The sequence below is a fragment of the Grampus griseus genome (genome assembly GCF_964374135.1).
Source record: "Grampus griseus genome assembly, chromosome: 17".
In the NCBI taxonomy this organism is placed as follows: Eukaryota; Metazoa; Chordata; class Mammalia; order Artiodactyla; family Delphinidae; genus Grampus; species Grampus griseus.
In genome coordinates this window covers 70,228,566-70,246,286 of record NC_139011.1, presented here as the reverse complement: position 1 = coordinate 70,246,286, position 17,721 = coordinate 70,228,566, and the positions used below count along the sequence as shown (strand labels likewise).

The following is a 17,721-nucleotide window of genomic DNA, read 5'->3' as shown; positions in this document are numbered from 1 at the left end:
AATATACATGCATATTTATAAACAAATTATTGAATACAAATAAATAAATGGGGGTGGGGAGAGAGTGAATCTTCTTTACAGAAGAATTCCAAATAATTTGTATAGATATTCTACTCCAGGGGGTGAAGCTTAATCTCTTACTCTCCTTCAGAGTGGGCTGGATTTAGTGACTTGCTTCCAGAGAATAGGGAAAGAGGGGAAAAATGCCACTTTACAGTGGAGAAGCTAGCAAACACTACCATGGTCCAGGTGATTGGGGTTAACATCAGCAGTAATTAAGTCATCATGTACCCCTGATACGATGTGCTGAGAAGGGCATTCCACCCATATGGTATTTTTCCCAAAATTTATAATCCCAGTCTAATCATGAGAAAAAACATCTGACAAATTCAAATTGAGGAACACTATACAAAATACCTGACCAGACTCCTCAAGACTGTCGTGGTCACATCAAGGTTATGATAAACAAGGAAAGACTGAGACACTCTGACAGACCAGAGCAGTAGTCTAAAAAGACATGATGACTAAATGCAGTGTGGCACCTTGGATTGAATTCTGGAACAGAAAAAGGATTAGTAAAAACTGAGGTAAGTCTGGAATTTGTACCGGTGTTGGCTCCTTAGTTTTATAAATGTATTATGATAATGTAAGACGTTAGCATTAGGGGAAACTGGGTGAGGAGTACACAGGAACTTTTTGTACTCTTTGCAAACTTTTCTGTAAATCTAAAGTTATTCCAAAATAAAGTTTATTAAAAACAAAAAGTAAAGCATCCTACTTATAATTTTTTTTTTTTTGCAGTACGCGGGCCTCTCACTGTTGTGGCCTCTCCCTTTGCGGAACACAGGCTCCGGACGCGCAGGCTCCGGACGCGCAGGCTCAGCGGCCATGGCTCACGGGCCCAGCCGCTCCGCGGCATGTGGGATCTTCCCGGACCGGGGCACGAACCCATGTCCCCTGCATCAGCAGGTGGACTCTCAACCAATGCGCCACCAGGGAAGACCCCTACTTATAATTTTAAAAGTGTGATGACTGGAAGATTTTCCCCTAGGTTAGCTTCTGGCTGAGCTCATTTCAAACTCTCTTTCTCTTCCACCAGCTAAATACTTCTAGTGCTAGGTGCCACGGGACACATCCATTTGTGAGATGGAATAAAGCACGGCTAGGAGTATTCCTGGAAGCCATTCCAACACCAGGAGAGTCAGCAATAACTTAGGGAAGTGGCTCAAATTCATCTCAACTCTTTTTCCCTCACCCAGATTCCCCAAATGCCCACGGCCACTCCAGGGTACCTAGGATGAAGGGAAATGTGAAGGAAAGGAAATTGGAACGGAAAAAAGCCTTAACCAATCCCTGTTGAGGAGAGCTTTAAGACATCTTCCTTTTAAAAAGAGTCGAAAGCTACATGTGATAAGGTGAACTCGGTGCCCACCTTGGGTCTTGGAAAGACCTGTTGCAAGTCCTGGGGCCCGGGCAGAAGCTTCATTAGCTTAGCAGAGCTCCACCCTGGGAAGATCTCAGGAGAAACAGGTGAACTTTGTCAGAAATGCCGCCATGCTTTGCTCCGCCCCTTTAGCTCAGAAGATGCTGCTCTTTCATCCCAGCCCAAGCATTAACTCTTTCCGGATGTGCTGAGAACCCGGGGCAGGCGTAGGCAGGTCTCCCAGGCCCCTCCATGTCTCCATTATAACATTTGGTTATATAAATTAAGTTTGTTGTTAGCCTGTAGGCTCACTGAGGGCGTGGTTCAATGCTTTTTAAAATCTTTGTACCGTCTTAGTGGGCCCCAACAAGCCCTTGTTGAGTAAATGAATTAATGCTCTTGCTGAAGGAGGGAAGCCCTCGCCAGGGAGAGACTGGGGGTCCCAGGATAAGAACATCGGCGCTCCGCTGTCTGCAGACTGACCTCTGGGATCAATTACAATGGGAGGGTAAGAGATGCAGCTAATCAAGCCAATCAGCAACAGCCTCTTGAAAGGCCATATAGAAATAGGTTTCTCATTCTACCTGTGAATCTTTTATCAGCACTACACACGTTACCATGCTTAATATATTGTTAGCTATAAGTGTAAAAATCATTTTCATGACAGAATGATTTGCAATCCAGAGTGTCCTAGGATATTCAGCTATTAAAAACCATGTGTCCCAGCTATTAAACAGATGCTGGAACTGAAGACTCAGTAAAGTAAAATCGTCATCCATCAGGCACTTTGTACAACCCCACACCCTCACTCTCTCTAAAGACAAACACACCGGGGATACAAAGTCTGTAAAAGGCAGCAGAAGATAAGCCGGCTGAGCACCAAGTCCCTACAGCGCGGGATGAAAAAGCTCCACACTGGTTAGCTTAACAAGGGCTTAAGATTCACAGCTTCTTTCAAGGTAATGCACACTTGCGGCTACACTCATCATGTGATTCTCCCTGCACGCCTAGAGCTTCAGGCTTACAAGGCACTTCCCAGGGCAGGGAAGTGAAAACGAAAAGCAAGGTGCACGAGCAAGCGCACGCCCCCAGCCGAGCCCCGCGCGTGCGCACACTGCGAAGGGCCGCTCCAGGCGCTTCCGGCGGTCCTCTAGCTTTCCGCTCCCGCTCTCAGTGCCCGCCTCAGGGCCGGAGGAAACCGCTGATTGGTCATCCTGGCCCGGGCTCGGGGCGGAGATCGGGTGATTGGCAGCAACGCCCCGGTTCAGCCAAGCTGGAAGCCGGAGTTGCTGCGAGGGGTGCGAGGCTGCCGCGCGGCTGAGGTAAAGTGGGGCTAGCGACTCTGGAAAGCGGTCGGCGTGGGGTCGAGGAGGCGCCCCCGGGCCAGACGGCGGTGGGAAACCCTGGTGACAGGGTAGGCGCTGAAGGAGCCGGGCTCGGGCTTGCGGGGAGGCCGGCGGGCTCCGCGGACCGGTTGGGTGTCTGCGCCGCTGCTGGAGGGAGGCGGAGAGGATCTGGGGCAGTCAGGGTGGCTGAGGACCCGGGTGGGGCTGGAGCTTAGGCGGAGCAGAGGGAATTTGGCCGACTTGCCCCGAAGGCTGGCACTCACCTACCCCGCCGCTGCGCCCCCCCGTCCCCGGGCTTCGGTCGGTCGTCCGGAGCCCGCAGTTGGCCCGCTGGCCGTCTGGAAGGCCCTTGGCTGCGGTTCCCGTGGGTGTTGCTCTTTCCCGGGACCGGCGGCCGGACTTGGCGGGCGCACCTCCCGGCCAGGCCTCGGGGATTCGGAGGGAGGAGCACGCCTACCGGGCGGCCGGGGAGATTCAACCAGCTTCCGCTGACCGGCGTTACCGTTGACTTTCCGCCGCTCAGGACTTTCCCAATGTTTTCCTGACCAGGACCAGGATTTGCATTAAGCCCCAAGGGGAAAAAACAAAAATCGACCTTTGGACATTTAAAAACACATTTTTTTATGGAAATCTGCAAACTCTACAGAGGTCGAGAGAATAGGGTAAAGAACTCGGTGTACCCATCACTCAATTTAACCAATTCAACAAGTATAATTAAATGGCCAGGCTTGCTCCCTCTCCCCGGGTTATTTTGAAGTGTATCCCAGACATATCTTTTCATCTCTTTTACATATTTCTCATGATCAGTAATCATACTTTTCCAGTCATTTACTTTCTAGAGAGGTTGAGTAAAGTGAGGCACACTTGAAGGCGTAGACAGCGTTAATTTAGTTTGCGCTGCAAGAATGTGGGCAGTTCTCTGACGGTGCAGTTTCATTACCTGGTGCTCAGCTTTTCAAAATCACTGAAAACAAAGGTTTTCAAATAATCTAGTTTTGTCTGTAGCTTTACTGCTTTTGAGTAGCATTATGTATTGATTATTTATTAAAATCTTTTGTATTGATAATTTATATTTACCGAGGTTTTGATATGTATGAAGCACTGTGAAATTGTTTCCACCTATTCATTTAACTTTTACAACAGCTGTGTGAAGTAGGTATTATCCCATTTTACAGGTGAGGGGAAAAGAGGCTTAGAGAGGTTAAGCAATTTGCCTGCGATCACACTGATGTAAGGGGCAGGGGGCTGAAATTTAGGATGCTGACCCTGGTCACTGCAAAGTTCTTGCTCTTTTAACCACAATTGAATGTCCTAAGAATTGTGGAGTAAATTAACTGCTGTGGGAAATTCTGTTGAGCTACAAATCCATAATGGGGGGAGAAAAAAAAAACCCTGGGTATTTATGCGTACAGTAGTAAGCTAGGTATTTTTGTTTCTTGGAAACAATAAAAGGTTAATACAATTGAATTTAAAGTTATGAGCAAAGTATGTAAGTGTAGTTCAGTAAATAGAATTTAAAACATTTATTTTATAGAATATGTCCAGTTAAAGAGGAAGGGAAAAGGGAAAAAAAATATGTATCAATGAATAATCGCTACCTCTTTCGGCACTTAGCATATACTGGCAATGTATACTGGATACTTTAATCTGTATCCCTCATCTTTTCTATCTTACATTACTTCTTAGAGAGCATCTTCATCTTCATCCAAGTAGTTTTAGAGGAGTAAGGTCTAGAAAGAGACAGCTGGGCTTGTTCGGAGGACAGCAGAGAAGACCTGTTAAACTGGAGTTTAGGATTCCTACTGTAGGGGAGTAGTTCAAAAGTCTAGAAGTAAAGTTCGACTCACACATGGAGGAACTTGAATGCCAAGTTGAAGGAGTTTGAATTTGAGCAAAGAAGTGACATGATCAGTCTCATAAGAAGATAGTGAGCTGGCCCTGTCAAAAATGGCTTCACCTGAGATGTGAAGCAATTAGTGAATTAACCTGGTGGAAATAGAAGTTGGTAACTGGTGAATGTATGGATATAAGGAAAGGAGTGGAGAAAAAAAAAATACTCTGAAGGAGAGGAAGAGGGACTTCGCTGGAGGTCCAGTGGTTTAGACTCTGCACTCCCAATGCAGGGTACAGGGGTTCCACCCCTGGTCGGGAACTAAGTTCGTACATGCCCAGTAGTGCAGACAAATTAAAAAAAAAGAGAGGGGAAGAGACAGCGTGGTACAGTGGTGCAGCAGGTTCTGAAGTGCTGATAAACTTCAGTTTCTACCCCTTTGTTTTCTTGGGCAGTCTTGGTGATGAGTGTTATTACTATATAGCTGCTTTTTGAAATGTTAACTACTCAGCTGTTCATCTGTTCTTTTATGTTTATTTACTGTTGATACAACTTACACAATTTAGATAAGCAACAAATAGTGATACTGTAATCTCACCATGTAATGATACAGAAGTGCATAAACATAAAGAAGAAAAGGTAGAGAATTCCCTCACCAGGCCTCAGACACAAGCAGTGTTAAGCTTTGGTATCTTTTCAAATCTTTTCTTTTGTGTACATGTGTACATAAAATATCTATTTCACCACTATTTCTATGCTTTGTTTTATTTTTTAAAAACAGAATCACATATGTGTTAGTCATTTAGATTTTTATCATGAAATCCTTTCATGTATAGCTTTTTGTTTTAATGGCCATAAACTTAGAATAAGTATGTTGAATTTAACTATTTCCTTATTGATGGACATTTAGTTTGCCTCTAGAGTTTCTCTTTTACAACTGATACTTCAGTAACTACCCTTACTAGCTTTTAAAAACTAAACATCTTTCTTGAAACTAACACAACATTGTAAATTAACTATACTTCAATTAAAAGAAATAAAAAGTATTGTTAAAATTTGAAAAAAGTGAACACCTTTACTTATGAAGGTATAATTTACTGAATTTTTCCATAAGGGAATTTTTTAATACACATAATATGTAGGGGACAGTAATTATTACACAACTTATCAAAATCACGTTTATAGTGAATTTTCATCAGTTTGCTTGGCCCAAGGAAGCACTTTTAGTTAGTGAAAAATATTATTGACTTCCAAGTAGTGTGAGTATTTTTTTTCTACTGATGTCCAGGACCACTTAAGATATTTGAGCAGTCTTTTCGAAAGATTGTTTTAAAATTGATGCCAGGATGCTTAATTCATTTGCATGGGAATACTTAAAATAATACTTAAAGGAAATTCCTATCTCATTCACAGGAGGGTTATATGTCAGAGATCCTCACATGAAAATGGCACATCTTTAGTTCAAAAGGAAATATAAAGCTACCTCTAACTTCTTTTATAGCATACGGAGAGAAAGTTAACTTCTAAAAATGTTACAGAAAATGTCCTTTAGAAGTTTAGTTTCATATCTATAGCCCATTAACTTGAAAGAATTTTCATCAAGTTTTAATTAGGTTATGTTCTTAGGTTTCTTACCTAAACAGCTTTTTCTTTTGTTTTTGAGAGATGTAGTACAGGTCATGAGATTTATTCATTTGTGGACTGAAAAAAGTTAAACTTATTATATGTCAGACTCTGTGCTAGGTACTGGGAATGTAGCAGTGTACTTAATTAGTATGAATAGTATAGAATATTAATTCAGAATATTGCCAGTAAATTGTACCCATAGGTTGAGTACTATGTCATTGTTTTATAGTGTGGTAAGTGTTCTGACTTAAAGTCTCAGCCCAGACTGACTTGAAGTATAGCAGTGGTCACTAGACTTGAATTTCAAGTTTAATTTCCAGAAAGGGTAGGGCTTTGACAACTTTTTTTTTTTTTTTTTTTTTTTTTTTTTGCGGTACGCGAGCGTCTCACTATTGTGACCTCTCCCGCTGTGGAGCAGAGGCTCCGGACGCGCAGGCTCAGTGGCCATGGCTCACGGGCCCAGCCGCGGCAGACCGGGGCACGAACCCGTGTCCCCTGCATCGGCAGGCGGACTCTCAACCACTGCGCCACCAGGGAAGCCCTGACAACTTTTTATTATAAGTGAGCATTAAAAAAAAAAAAAATCAAAAGTAACATTCATCTACTGTCCCCACATCCTAAAAGAAAAAGCATTTTAATACTAAAAACGTAAGAAGGACATATTCTCAAAATAAAGGACAGTAACTTTTTTTTTTAAACATCTTTATTGGGGTATAATTGCTTTACAATGGTGTGTTAGTTTCTGCTTTATAACAAAGTGAATCAGTTATACATATACATATGTTCCCATATCTCTTCCCTCTTGCGTCTCCCTCCCTCCCACCCTCCCTATCCTACCCCTCCAGGCGGTCACAAAGCACCGAGCTGATCTCCCTGTGCTATGTGGCTGCTTCCCAGGAGCTATCTACCTTATGTTTGGTAGTGTATATAAGTCCATGCCTCTCTCTCGCTTTGTCACAGCTCACCCTTCCCCCTCCCCATGTCCTCAAGTCCGTTCTCTGGTAGGTCTGTGTCTTCATTCCTGTCTTACCCCTAGGTTCTTCATGACATTTTTTTCTTAAATTCCATAATATGTGTTAGCATACGGTATTTGTCTTTCTCTTTCTGACTTACTTCACTCTGTATGACAGACTCTAGGTCTATCCACCTCATTACAAATAGCTCAATTTCGTTTCTTTTTATGGCTGAGTAATATTCCATTGTATATATGTGCCACATCTTCTTTATCCATTCATCCGATGATGGGCACTTAGATTGTTTCCATCTCTGGGCTATTGTAAATAGAGCTGCAATGAACATTTTGGTACATGGCTCTTTTTGAATTATGGTTTTCTCAGGGTATATGCCCAGTAGTGGGATTGCTGGGTCAAGGACAGTAACTTTAAATTGAATAAGTTTTTGTTTTTTACTTCATGGTCCTTATTTTTCTTTTGCATCATTGTTTGCAGCTAGAATGTAGACTGTCGTTTGGGATGAACTAATATGGCTTACCTGATCTCTTAGTTTTCTGAGAACAGGAAACCTTATTCCAATAATTTAGCCAACCAAATAACTAAGAATGTTCTGTTAATCTTTTTAGACTCCTCAGACCCCAGAATGAAATGGTCACACTCTTCTGTTACATTGTAAAGATAATTAAATGGCCATTTCCTTGAATAGTTCCACAAGACCTTATAAAAATAAGCCCCATGTACTGTTGTAGCTTTTAAAGTTTTTGGAATTTTAAGTTTAATGACAACTTTGGTATCACTGCTAACAGGTTTATTGTGAAACTCTTGCTAATAACTTTTTTATTATAAGTATCTCAAAAACATACACTGCGTTAGTTGAAACAATATTATGTTGTTTTATCTTTGATTTGATTGCTCTATACTTTAATTGGTCTACCTGCACACACATAGTTTCATAGTATTTGTGGCGGGAAAAGAAAGTCTGTTTTCACAGTTTATCTGTTTCTCCTTTACTCTTGGTTTTCTCTTCTACTGCCTTGCCAGCTACCCCACCACGCTACTTCTGCACGATATTTCTGTATGTCTGGTCTACGCTACAGTAGGCTCGACTATAAGCCTATACCGTCATCATATAATCCTAGAAGTTAAATTTTACAAACACACACACATATACATACATAAAGAACCTAGAAAACAAAGTGCAGCCTGATTCTTAGCTATCTTTTTTTTTGCGGTACGCAGGATTCTCACTGTTGTGGCCTCTCCTGTTGCGGAGCACAGGCTCCAGACGCGTAGGCTCAGAGGCCATGGCTCACGGGCCCAGCCGCTTTGCGGCATGTGGGATCCTCCCGGAGAGGGGCACGAACCCGTGTCCCCTGCATCGGCAGGCGGACTCTCAACCACTGCGCCACCAGGGATAGCTATCTTTTTTTAAAACCTGTTTTCTTGTGAAGTATAACACACACAAAGTGTAACACAGAAAGATGCACAGACATAAATATACAGCTCAATAAATGATCACAAAGCAAATATCCATGCAGAGACCACCCAGTTTAAGAAATAGAAAATTGTCTGCGCTCCAGAGAGCCCCTTTATACTCCCTTCCAACTCTTAGCCACCCCATCCAAAGGTAACCACCATTGTAACTTCTTACACTATAGGTCTGTTTTGCCTTTTATGATTTTCTTCATGCCTTTAAGATCTATAATGATGTCCCTTTTTTCATTCCTGATACTGGCAAAGTGCCTTTTCTCTCCTCAGTAAATCTCATTAGAGGTCAATTCTTTTTATTAGTCTTTTCAAAGAACCAACTCTTGGCCTGGTTATACTTCTCTGCCTTAATAGTTCTCTGATGCTTTCAAATAGATGATTTTAAAAATATTGTCCCCTAGTTTACTTGTCCTCAGTGGGAGGAGGGTTTGTCTGAAATTACCTAGTTCACCTATAAATAGAAGTAAAATTCCTCTTAAGATGTCTGTTTGAAATTGAGACAGTATAGAAAAGGCACTGGCTTGGGACTTAGATGCCTTTCATTTAATATTCACATATTAACTGAGCAACTGTTGTATCCTATATGTTGTGCTACATGCTGGGGTCACTGTGATGAATAAGATAGAGTCTTTGCACTTAACGGTGACTGAAGTGCCGTGGAGGAGGTAAGCAGTTTAGGTACATTGTTTTAATACACTCTTTAATAATGTAATTTTAATTTTTATGTAATTTTAATTTTTAATTTTAATTTGAAATGTAATACATAATTTAATAATGTAAGAGAATACATACAGGAGGGCCCTAATCCTGGTTGATCAGGAAAACCCTCTTTATGACCAAATCATAAAGGACCTACTTTGGTATTGAGAATGGATAGAAAGGGATAGCAAAATCAGGGGAGGGGGTGGTGCAAATAGTGTAGTTAATAGATTTTTACAATAGTATAGACTTAGAAGAGCAGTAAGGGCAATGGAAATGGAATCTGATATATTTAGGAGGCAAAATAGAACTTGATTGTAGAAAATGAAAGAGAAAGAAGGAATAACTGACTAGGTGTGCCATTTTCTGAGGTAGGGAACATATAAGCAACAGATTTAGGAGGAAAGTTGAGGAGTTCAGTTTCAGATTTCTTTGGTTTAAAAGAAGATGGGAGAAACCAGAAGGTAGCATGTGATTGAATTTAACAGGGCCGAGGAAAGAGAATCCATGTAATACAGGATGGAGCTGATGTAATGAGACCTGTGGGTTGGGGGCGGGGGGGGGTATAATCCTGAGCACTTAGTTGGAAGGAGGGACAAGAGAGAATGGGGGACAGACTTAGAGGGACAGAATAGGTGTGGATGCAGAGATGCTGTGTGTATGGCATGTGGTGTGGCAGGATGTTGAGGGATTTTCTGTCAGAAGACTTCTCTATTATTTAAAGTAGTAAGCTTGGTCATCTAATGAGAAATGATGGAGCAAGGGTTAGAGAGATTTGGGTAGCATGGAGAATGCTTGAAATAGCTGCTCTGGAGAATGGAAGAGTGGGAAGAGCAGAAACTAAGATTTTCCTGAACGCTAGGCAGCAGTGAAGGCCCAGTTGAGACCAGAGGTAGTACATTTGTAGCAACATCAAAATGTGAGATATAGTCTTTTTTCTACAGCCCAATTGTAGGAAGTGTAGGCTTGTGGACTCATCAGGTTCTGGCTTGTAAAATAAACAGTAGAAAAAGGAGTTGAAAATACTAACAAAGCAGTGGTTCAAGTGATTTGGGGCTTCATGAGGTAGATGAAAGTGAAAGTGGGAAGGGATTGGTTAGGTTGACAGAAAGTGCAGGGGAGGAGACTGAAGGTCTCAGTATGGTCCAAGGAATGTCTGAGTGAAAGCTGCAAGGTGACATTTGGTTTTTGTAACTTCGATATTTTTTTTCTTTTTTTTTTTGGCTGCGCCAGGTCTTAGTTGTGGCATGTGGGCTTCTTAGTTGTGGCATGTGGGCTTCTTAGTTGTGGCGGCATGTGGACTCTCAGTTGCAGCATGCATACGGGATCTAGTTCCCCTACCCGGGATCGGACCCGGGATCGAACCCAGGCCCCCTGCATTGGGAGCGTGGAGTCTTACCCAGTTGACCACCAGGGAAGTCCCTAGATTTTGTTTTTAAATGCAAATTAAAACATGTATTTTTGTAGCATTGTGTAAACAGTACAAACCATACAAAGAAAAATTTACTTCTACCCACTCTGGCCAGTTTTAATAGTTTGATGTATATCTTTTCATAAATGAAAAGGTGGAAGATTTTTTTGTTTGTTTTACAGAAATGAAATCATACTTAGTATATTTCCCTTCCTGTAACATATATATACCATCAAGTCATTACATAGACTGTAACTCACTTTTAGTAGATGCATAAAGTTTGTAATATGCATATACAGTAATTTATTTAACAGGTGTTTTATTGGTGAACATTTAAAGTTGATCCTAGTTTTGTGAGTAGAAAAAGCACTGCAGAAAATACCTTTATACATATTCTTTATGTATAATGCTTTTATTTCTGCAAAAGAAATTCCTGAAAGTTGCATAACTTGGTCAAAGGCTCTGTGTGTTTTTAAAACTTGTATTTGAAGCATAACTTACATTAAGAAAAGTATCTTGGTAAGCTTTCACAGAGTAAACACGTGCAAGTATCTGCGTATGTCAAGAAATAGAACACTGCCAGCACCCTCAGAAATCCCTCTCGGGCCTCCTGCCAGTCACGACCTCTGCCTCCAACAATTCAAAACAAGACAAAAAAGACAAAGTTTAAATTAAAAAAAAAATTCATAATCTCTGATGAGATTGCTTTCACTTTTACCTGTTTTAGATCTTTATGTAAGTAGACTCAAACAGTGCTCTGTTGGATGCATCATATCTGTGAATATTATAATCACCTAGCACCAGCAAGAATATTTGTTTATTGGTGTACTAGTGCCAATGAGGCCAAAGTACAGAATTCCATTTAGGAAAGGACTTGGAGTAGAGAAGAAGACTCGGTTGAAGTCATAGCTGAGCGATAGGGAATGATTCAAGTGTCCTTAAGTCAACCCTCATGAGGGACAGAGGGTGGTAAAGCAGTGCTTCCTAAGGAGAGCTTTTTTTTTTTTTTAAGTGAAGGTATAATTTACATACAGCAAAATTCACTCCTTTTGGCAGACATTTCTTTGAACACAGAGTCATGTAACCACCACCACAATCGAGATATAAACTACTTCCATTTTTCCAAAACCTCCCTTGTGCTTTGCTGTAGTTAATAACCCTGGTGACCACTGCTCTGTTTTGTTGTCACTTTAGTTTTGCCTTTGAGGGAGGGTTTTTCAAAGAGCTTAGAGCAGTAATTGATTGGAAAGAGCCTTGATATAAAGTAGGAGAGAATAAGCAAGCACAGGACCCTTTGAGAAGGCTTGGAAGCAGCATTCTAGAGGGACAGCCAAATTTCAGTTCAGCGAGGGGGAGGGGATGCTTACCTTCAAACAGGGTTCCAGAGAGCACAGTGGAGAAGTTTGGAGGAAAGGGTAACTGTAGGCGGCCACCGACTATGTGACCTCTCCTCTGTGTTTACTGTTTATCAGTAACAAGAACCATTCCCCTTATTGAAATTTCCCTTTTTTTTTTTTTTTTTTTTTGGTAACAACACCTCTCTCATTTTTCTATTACCTCTGATCATTTTTTTCCCAGTGACTCTTGTTTTCTCTGCTTGATGCGCAAGTATTTCTTGAGGCTTCTATTCGGGCTTCATTTCTTACTCTGAGTATGAGTTAGCCCATTCACTCTTAGGTTGCATCTCCTTTTTCTAAGCCAGTGCTTCCTAATCTTTATCTCTGGCACAGACTCTTTGCTGGCAAGAATTTTTTTTTTTTTCTGGCAAGAATAATTTTTAAAAATAGTTAAAAAAAAACGCAAAACTATCTGCTTAAAAAACGAGGGAAAGGGACTTCCCTGGCGGTTCACTGGTTAAGACTTCGCCTTCCAATGCAGGGGATGCGGTTTCCATCCCTGCTTGGGGAGCTAAGATCCCACATGCCTCAAGGCCAAAACACCAAAACATAGAACAGAAGCGGTATTGTAACAAATTCATTAAAGACTTTAAAACTGGTCCACATCAAAAGAAATCTTAAAAAAAAAAAAAAAGCGAGCGAAAGACACTTCTTAATGGAAGGTATCAAGATGCCCCCAAAACCTGTGGAAAAGCTAATAAAATTGCTAAAATTAGAAAGACTGACAATACCAAGTATTGACCGTTGACAATACCAAGGATTATAGAACAACTAGAGCTCTTGTATATACCTGCTTGCGGGAGTGTAATTGGTACAACCACTTCAGAAAAATGTTAGTTTCTACAGATTTTTCAAAGATTTAGCTTTATCTCTATCTCTGTATAATCTGATGATCTAGCAGTTTTACTTCTGGGTATAGACTCAAGAGAAATTAGTTCTTTTTTCGTTTTTGACTGTGCCACACAGCATGTGGGATCTTAGTTCCCAGACCAGGGATGGAACCCACGCCCCCTGCAGTGGAAGCGTGGAGTCTTAACCACTGGACCGCCGGGGAAGTCCCAAGAGAAATTAGTTCTTCTTTTTAAAATTAATTAATTAATTAATTTTTGGCTGTGTTGGGTCTGCGTTGCTATGCATGGACTTTCTCTAATTGTGGCGAGCGGGGGCTACTCTTCATTGCATTGCGTGGGCTTCTCATTGTGGTGGCTTCTCTTGTTGTGGAGCACAGGCTCTAGGAGTGCGGGCTTCAGTAGTTGTGGCTTGTCGGCTCAGTAGTTGTGGTGCACGGGCTTAGTTACTCCACTTGTGGGATCTTCCTGGACCAGGGCTCGAACCTGTGTCCCCTGCATTGGCAGGTGGATTCTTAACCAGTGCACCACCAGGGAAATCCGAGAAATTAGTTCTTATGTGTACCTTGCTTTGTTATGTGCACGAATTGTTTCAGCAACTTTATTTATAGTAGCTAAAAAATGGAAACAACCCAAATGTTCATGAACAGTAATTTGGGTGATACAACACTGTAAATCAACTGTACGCCAATAAAGTAAAACAAAAAACAACCAAAAAAAGCCCCCAGTAAACTGGGCAAGTAAATTGTGGCATAGTACCACAACAAAATACTGAACATCAGTGAAAAAGAACTGTGATTCACAAATTATGTGGATAAATGTCACAGACAATGTTGAGTGACAGAAGTCAGACACAGAAGAGTACATGCAGCCTGCGAAAGTGATAGGCTGTAAAAGTTAGAGTAGTAGTTAGATAGGTGAGGCATGGATATTGACTGGGTAGAGGCCCAAGGGAGCTCTTGGGGTTCTTCAGATGTTTCACATCTTGATCTGGATGGAGGTTCCACAGGTTTATACATACATAAAAATTCATTAAGCTGGACATACTTAAAATTTGTGCACTTGCCTGTGTAAGTTATATCTCAGTTTTTTAAAAAAGTGATGGGTTTAGGGCTTCCCTGGTGGCGCAGTGGTTGAGAGTCCGCCTGCCGATGCAGGGGACACGGGTTCGTGCCCTGGTCCGGGAAGATCCCACATGCCGCGGAGCGGCTGGGCCCGTGAGCCATGGCCGCTGAGCCTGCGCGTCCGGAGCCTCTGCTCCGCAACGGGAGAGGCCACAACAGTGAGAGACCTGCGTACCGCAAAAAAAAAAAAAAAAAAAAAGTGATAGGTTTTCCAATTACATAAAACCATCCTTTTTCTCTGACCAGTTTTTTGTCAGTCATCTCCAGCTTATTTTTGGCCCTTTGCACTTTTTATTACCGTTACCTCTCAGAATATTCATTCTTACAGGCAATTATAGATGTTGGTAATATTTAAATATATGTCTCACCAAAGTTCTAGCCCCGGCCATTTCTTAGTTATCAATAAATTATATGTTCCTGTCAGCGCTTAGAACTCTTTCATTGCATACTTTGATCTGTCCTTAGGGCTGGGCTCTTTCTAGTTCATGTTTCACTCAGCGTCTGGTGTATTTGTGACAACTTTATCCCCACCCCGCCCCAATTCTTTGTAATTCTTTATCAAGTTCTCCTCAAAGTGTAGACCACAAACGTTATTTCTGGTCCACAAAGGGGTAAGCCTATATCAGAATGTAAATCAAGTATATCACTAAGTACAAGGGTCTGCAACCCCTGAGCCGCGGACCGGTACTGGTCCACGGCCTGTTAGGAACCGGGCCGCACGACAGGAGGCGAGCGAGCGGAGCCTCATCTGCTTCTCCCCGTCACTCGCATTACCGCCTGGACCATCGCCCCGCCCCGTCCGTGGAAAAACTGTCTTCCACGAAACCGGTCCCTGGTGCCAGAAAGGTTGGGGACCGCTGACTAAGTACTGCTTTTTTTTTTTTTTTTAAAGGCTTCCTTGACAAGGAAGCAGCACATTGATTTATAGTCTGGTGTAAACTTGTCGTGTTGGAGACCAACACTTCAGGTAAACTGGTTTATGCCACGTGAGCTCATAATTCTATCAGATATACAGTATATTGATGGGGAGGTAAAGAGGGTGAGTGGCAGGGGTTATAGTGCCAGTGAGTGTGGTTTTTTGTTATTTTTGACCTTCTGGCCTCTGAATTCCTGTTTTATGTTTCCGGAATTCCTTTATGATATTGGTGAGAACCAGAATCGGCTTGTAACTGTAGCCAGGTAGGTTCGTCCAAGCAAATGCCGCCAGTATGGACAGCAACTCAGGAGCCAGTGGGACAGGAAAGTGGGAACTGGTAGATTCTGTTCTGTCAGGGGTGGCAGTAACAGTTGCAGTGGTGTCTTCCAAGACCAGTTCTGCGGCAGTTTTGGATGTCTTTCCTGGCTGTGTAGCCTATAAGTTTCTTCTAAGATTGTTGTCTACTGGGTGTCTTTCCATAAATATATTTTCTACTTATGTCAGCCACAGTAGGTTTTTGTTGCTTCCAAGGTAGAACCCTGACTGGAAAAGAAATACTTAAAAAAATTTAAAAAATTGTACCATTAGTTTATTTAAAGGTGATCACAAGTAAATTTTTTTTCTTTTTTTTTTTAATTTGTTTTATTTATTTTGGCTGTGTCGGGTCTTAGTTGAAAATTTTTTTCCTTAAGTAAACTTATACACACAAAGGTTTAAGATGTAGACTAAACTTACTTTGTGAGATGTGTTGTAGACAATAAAGATTCTAAATAATAATTATTTCACTTTAGTATTTACATTTTAACATTTCAGTGTGCTTTATGGACCATGTGCTACTATGTATGCCTGAAGTACTTGAAATGCAAATTTGGAGAGACTTTGCCATCTAAATGCTTGGCTGGATTAAACGCCTAATTAGGATGGTTTTTCAACAGGTTGGAAGCATGCAATCGGTAAGTGCTTGAAATTCTTTTTAAAAATCCAGACATTGAGAATTTTTTCTGAGAAAAATGAATCTTATGTATGGCCAACTTATGTAGTATTTAATTTGCTTACTATTTAAATCATGGAAGTGAATCTTTACCCAGTATCCTAAGTAAGGGATGGGTTGGTTACATCGAAAACTTAACCAATATTCATGTGACTGGTAAAAGCAATGCATTTGTTATTAGTGAGGAAAAGGCTTAAATGTATATAGAAATCATGGAATAAAATATGTTTGACTAATGCTTGACAACTCTGAATGTTGTAGAACTGTTAATATTGAATGCTCTTATAATGTGGTTTATCACACAGCTGTTTAAAAGGTAAGTCATGTCTCCTAAAATATAACAACTGTAGATACAAAGGAAAAAATTAGTGTAATATTGTTATTCTGTGCCAAAGATGTTCGGATCTTGACATTTTTAAAAGTATTTTCTACTAATACATAATTTTTTTTTCAGATCCAGTGTAAAGTTATTAGAGCAATACTTGTGCCAAGCATATTTTGTGGAATATTTGTTTCTCATTTTCACATTCAGTGTCATTGGTGACATGGAATTACATTGTATTCATTAAAGATATAGGCAGGTTACATAATTTGAATATGGGTATACTTTTTAATGCACTACTTTTACTTTTTTGTTTTTATTTTGTGTCTCTTTGAATCTTGCTAAGAGAAGGTTGAACGTTTTGTTGCCCCAGTCCCACAAAGTTCCATCTATTTTCTTTGGAGATAAAAAGCAAAGAACCAAATAACATTTACCCTGCCCCCCCTCCCGCTTTTTTTTTTAAAGATTTTTTTTTTTTTTTTTTTTTTGCGGTACGTGGGCCTCTCACTGTTGTGGCCTCTCCCGTTGTGGAGCACAGGCTCCGGACGCGTAGGCTCAGCGGCTATGGCTCACGGGCCCAGCCGCTCCGTGGCATGTGGGATCCTCCTGGACCGGGGCGTGAACCCATGTCCCCTGCATCGGCAGGTGGACTCTCAACCACTGCGCCACCAGGGAAGCCCCTAAAGATTCTTTTTGATGTGGATCATTTTTAAAGTCTTTATTGAATTTGTTACAATACTGCTTCTATTTTATGTTTTGGTTTTTTGGCCGCGAGGCATGTGGGATCTTATCTCCCCGACTGGGGATTGAACCCGCACCCCTTGCATTGGAAGACAAAGTCTTAACCACTGGATTGCCAGAGAAGTCCCTACCCTTTTTTATATTTACATAATTTTGAGTATTATCTTTCGAATAAACAATAGGAAAATGGTTTGTAAAGTTAATACTTTCATCTTTTTCAGTTACATCTTCTCATGTTTTGAACTTCACTTAATGCAGTATACCACCTTTCTCAATTGTTACTTACCATCATTTGGCTGCATAGGGTAGGTTAACATTTCAGTACTGACAGCAAAAGAATTTCTTTTCAGAAAGTTAGGAAGCTTTTGTTGCTAATGATTCCCCAAAAGTGAAACTTTACAGCTTATGATTCGTATTTATTTGCAATTTTAGTAAGAAGTGTAGTTGAGTGGAAAGATTGTAGGTCTTGGATTCAAACAAACCTGGGTATGAAATTTATCTCTGCCAGTTACTTTCTTCATCTACAAATTACAGGTAGGAAGAACTACTCCTGCACAATGAACCTGTGGATTTACACGGCAGTGTATGTAAAAGACCTATCACAG

At 41.1% G+C, this 17,721-nt stretch overlaps 1 protein-coding gene across 3 annotated transcripts in view; it reads left to right on the top strand.

Moving 5' to 3' along the window:
* The first annotated feature begins 2,689 nt into the window (after window positions 1-2,689).
* MTFR1 (mitochondrial fission regulator 1) overlaps window positions 2,690-17,721 on the top strand; it is a 67,244-nt gene continuing 52,212 nt past the window's right edge. For 2 of the 3 annotated variants that reach the window (XM_082674534.1, XM_082674532.1), the window contains exons 1-2: window positions 2,690-2,745; window positions 15,876-16,015. In XM_082674534.1, coding sequence (XP_082530660.1) covers window positions 15,953-16,015 — 63 coding nt within the window. In that variant the 5' untranslated portion in view covers window positions 2,690-2,745; window positions 15,876-15,952. The other variant, XM_082674533.1, reaches the window with a different exon arrangement.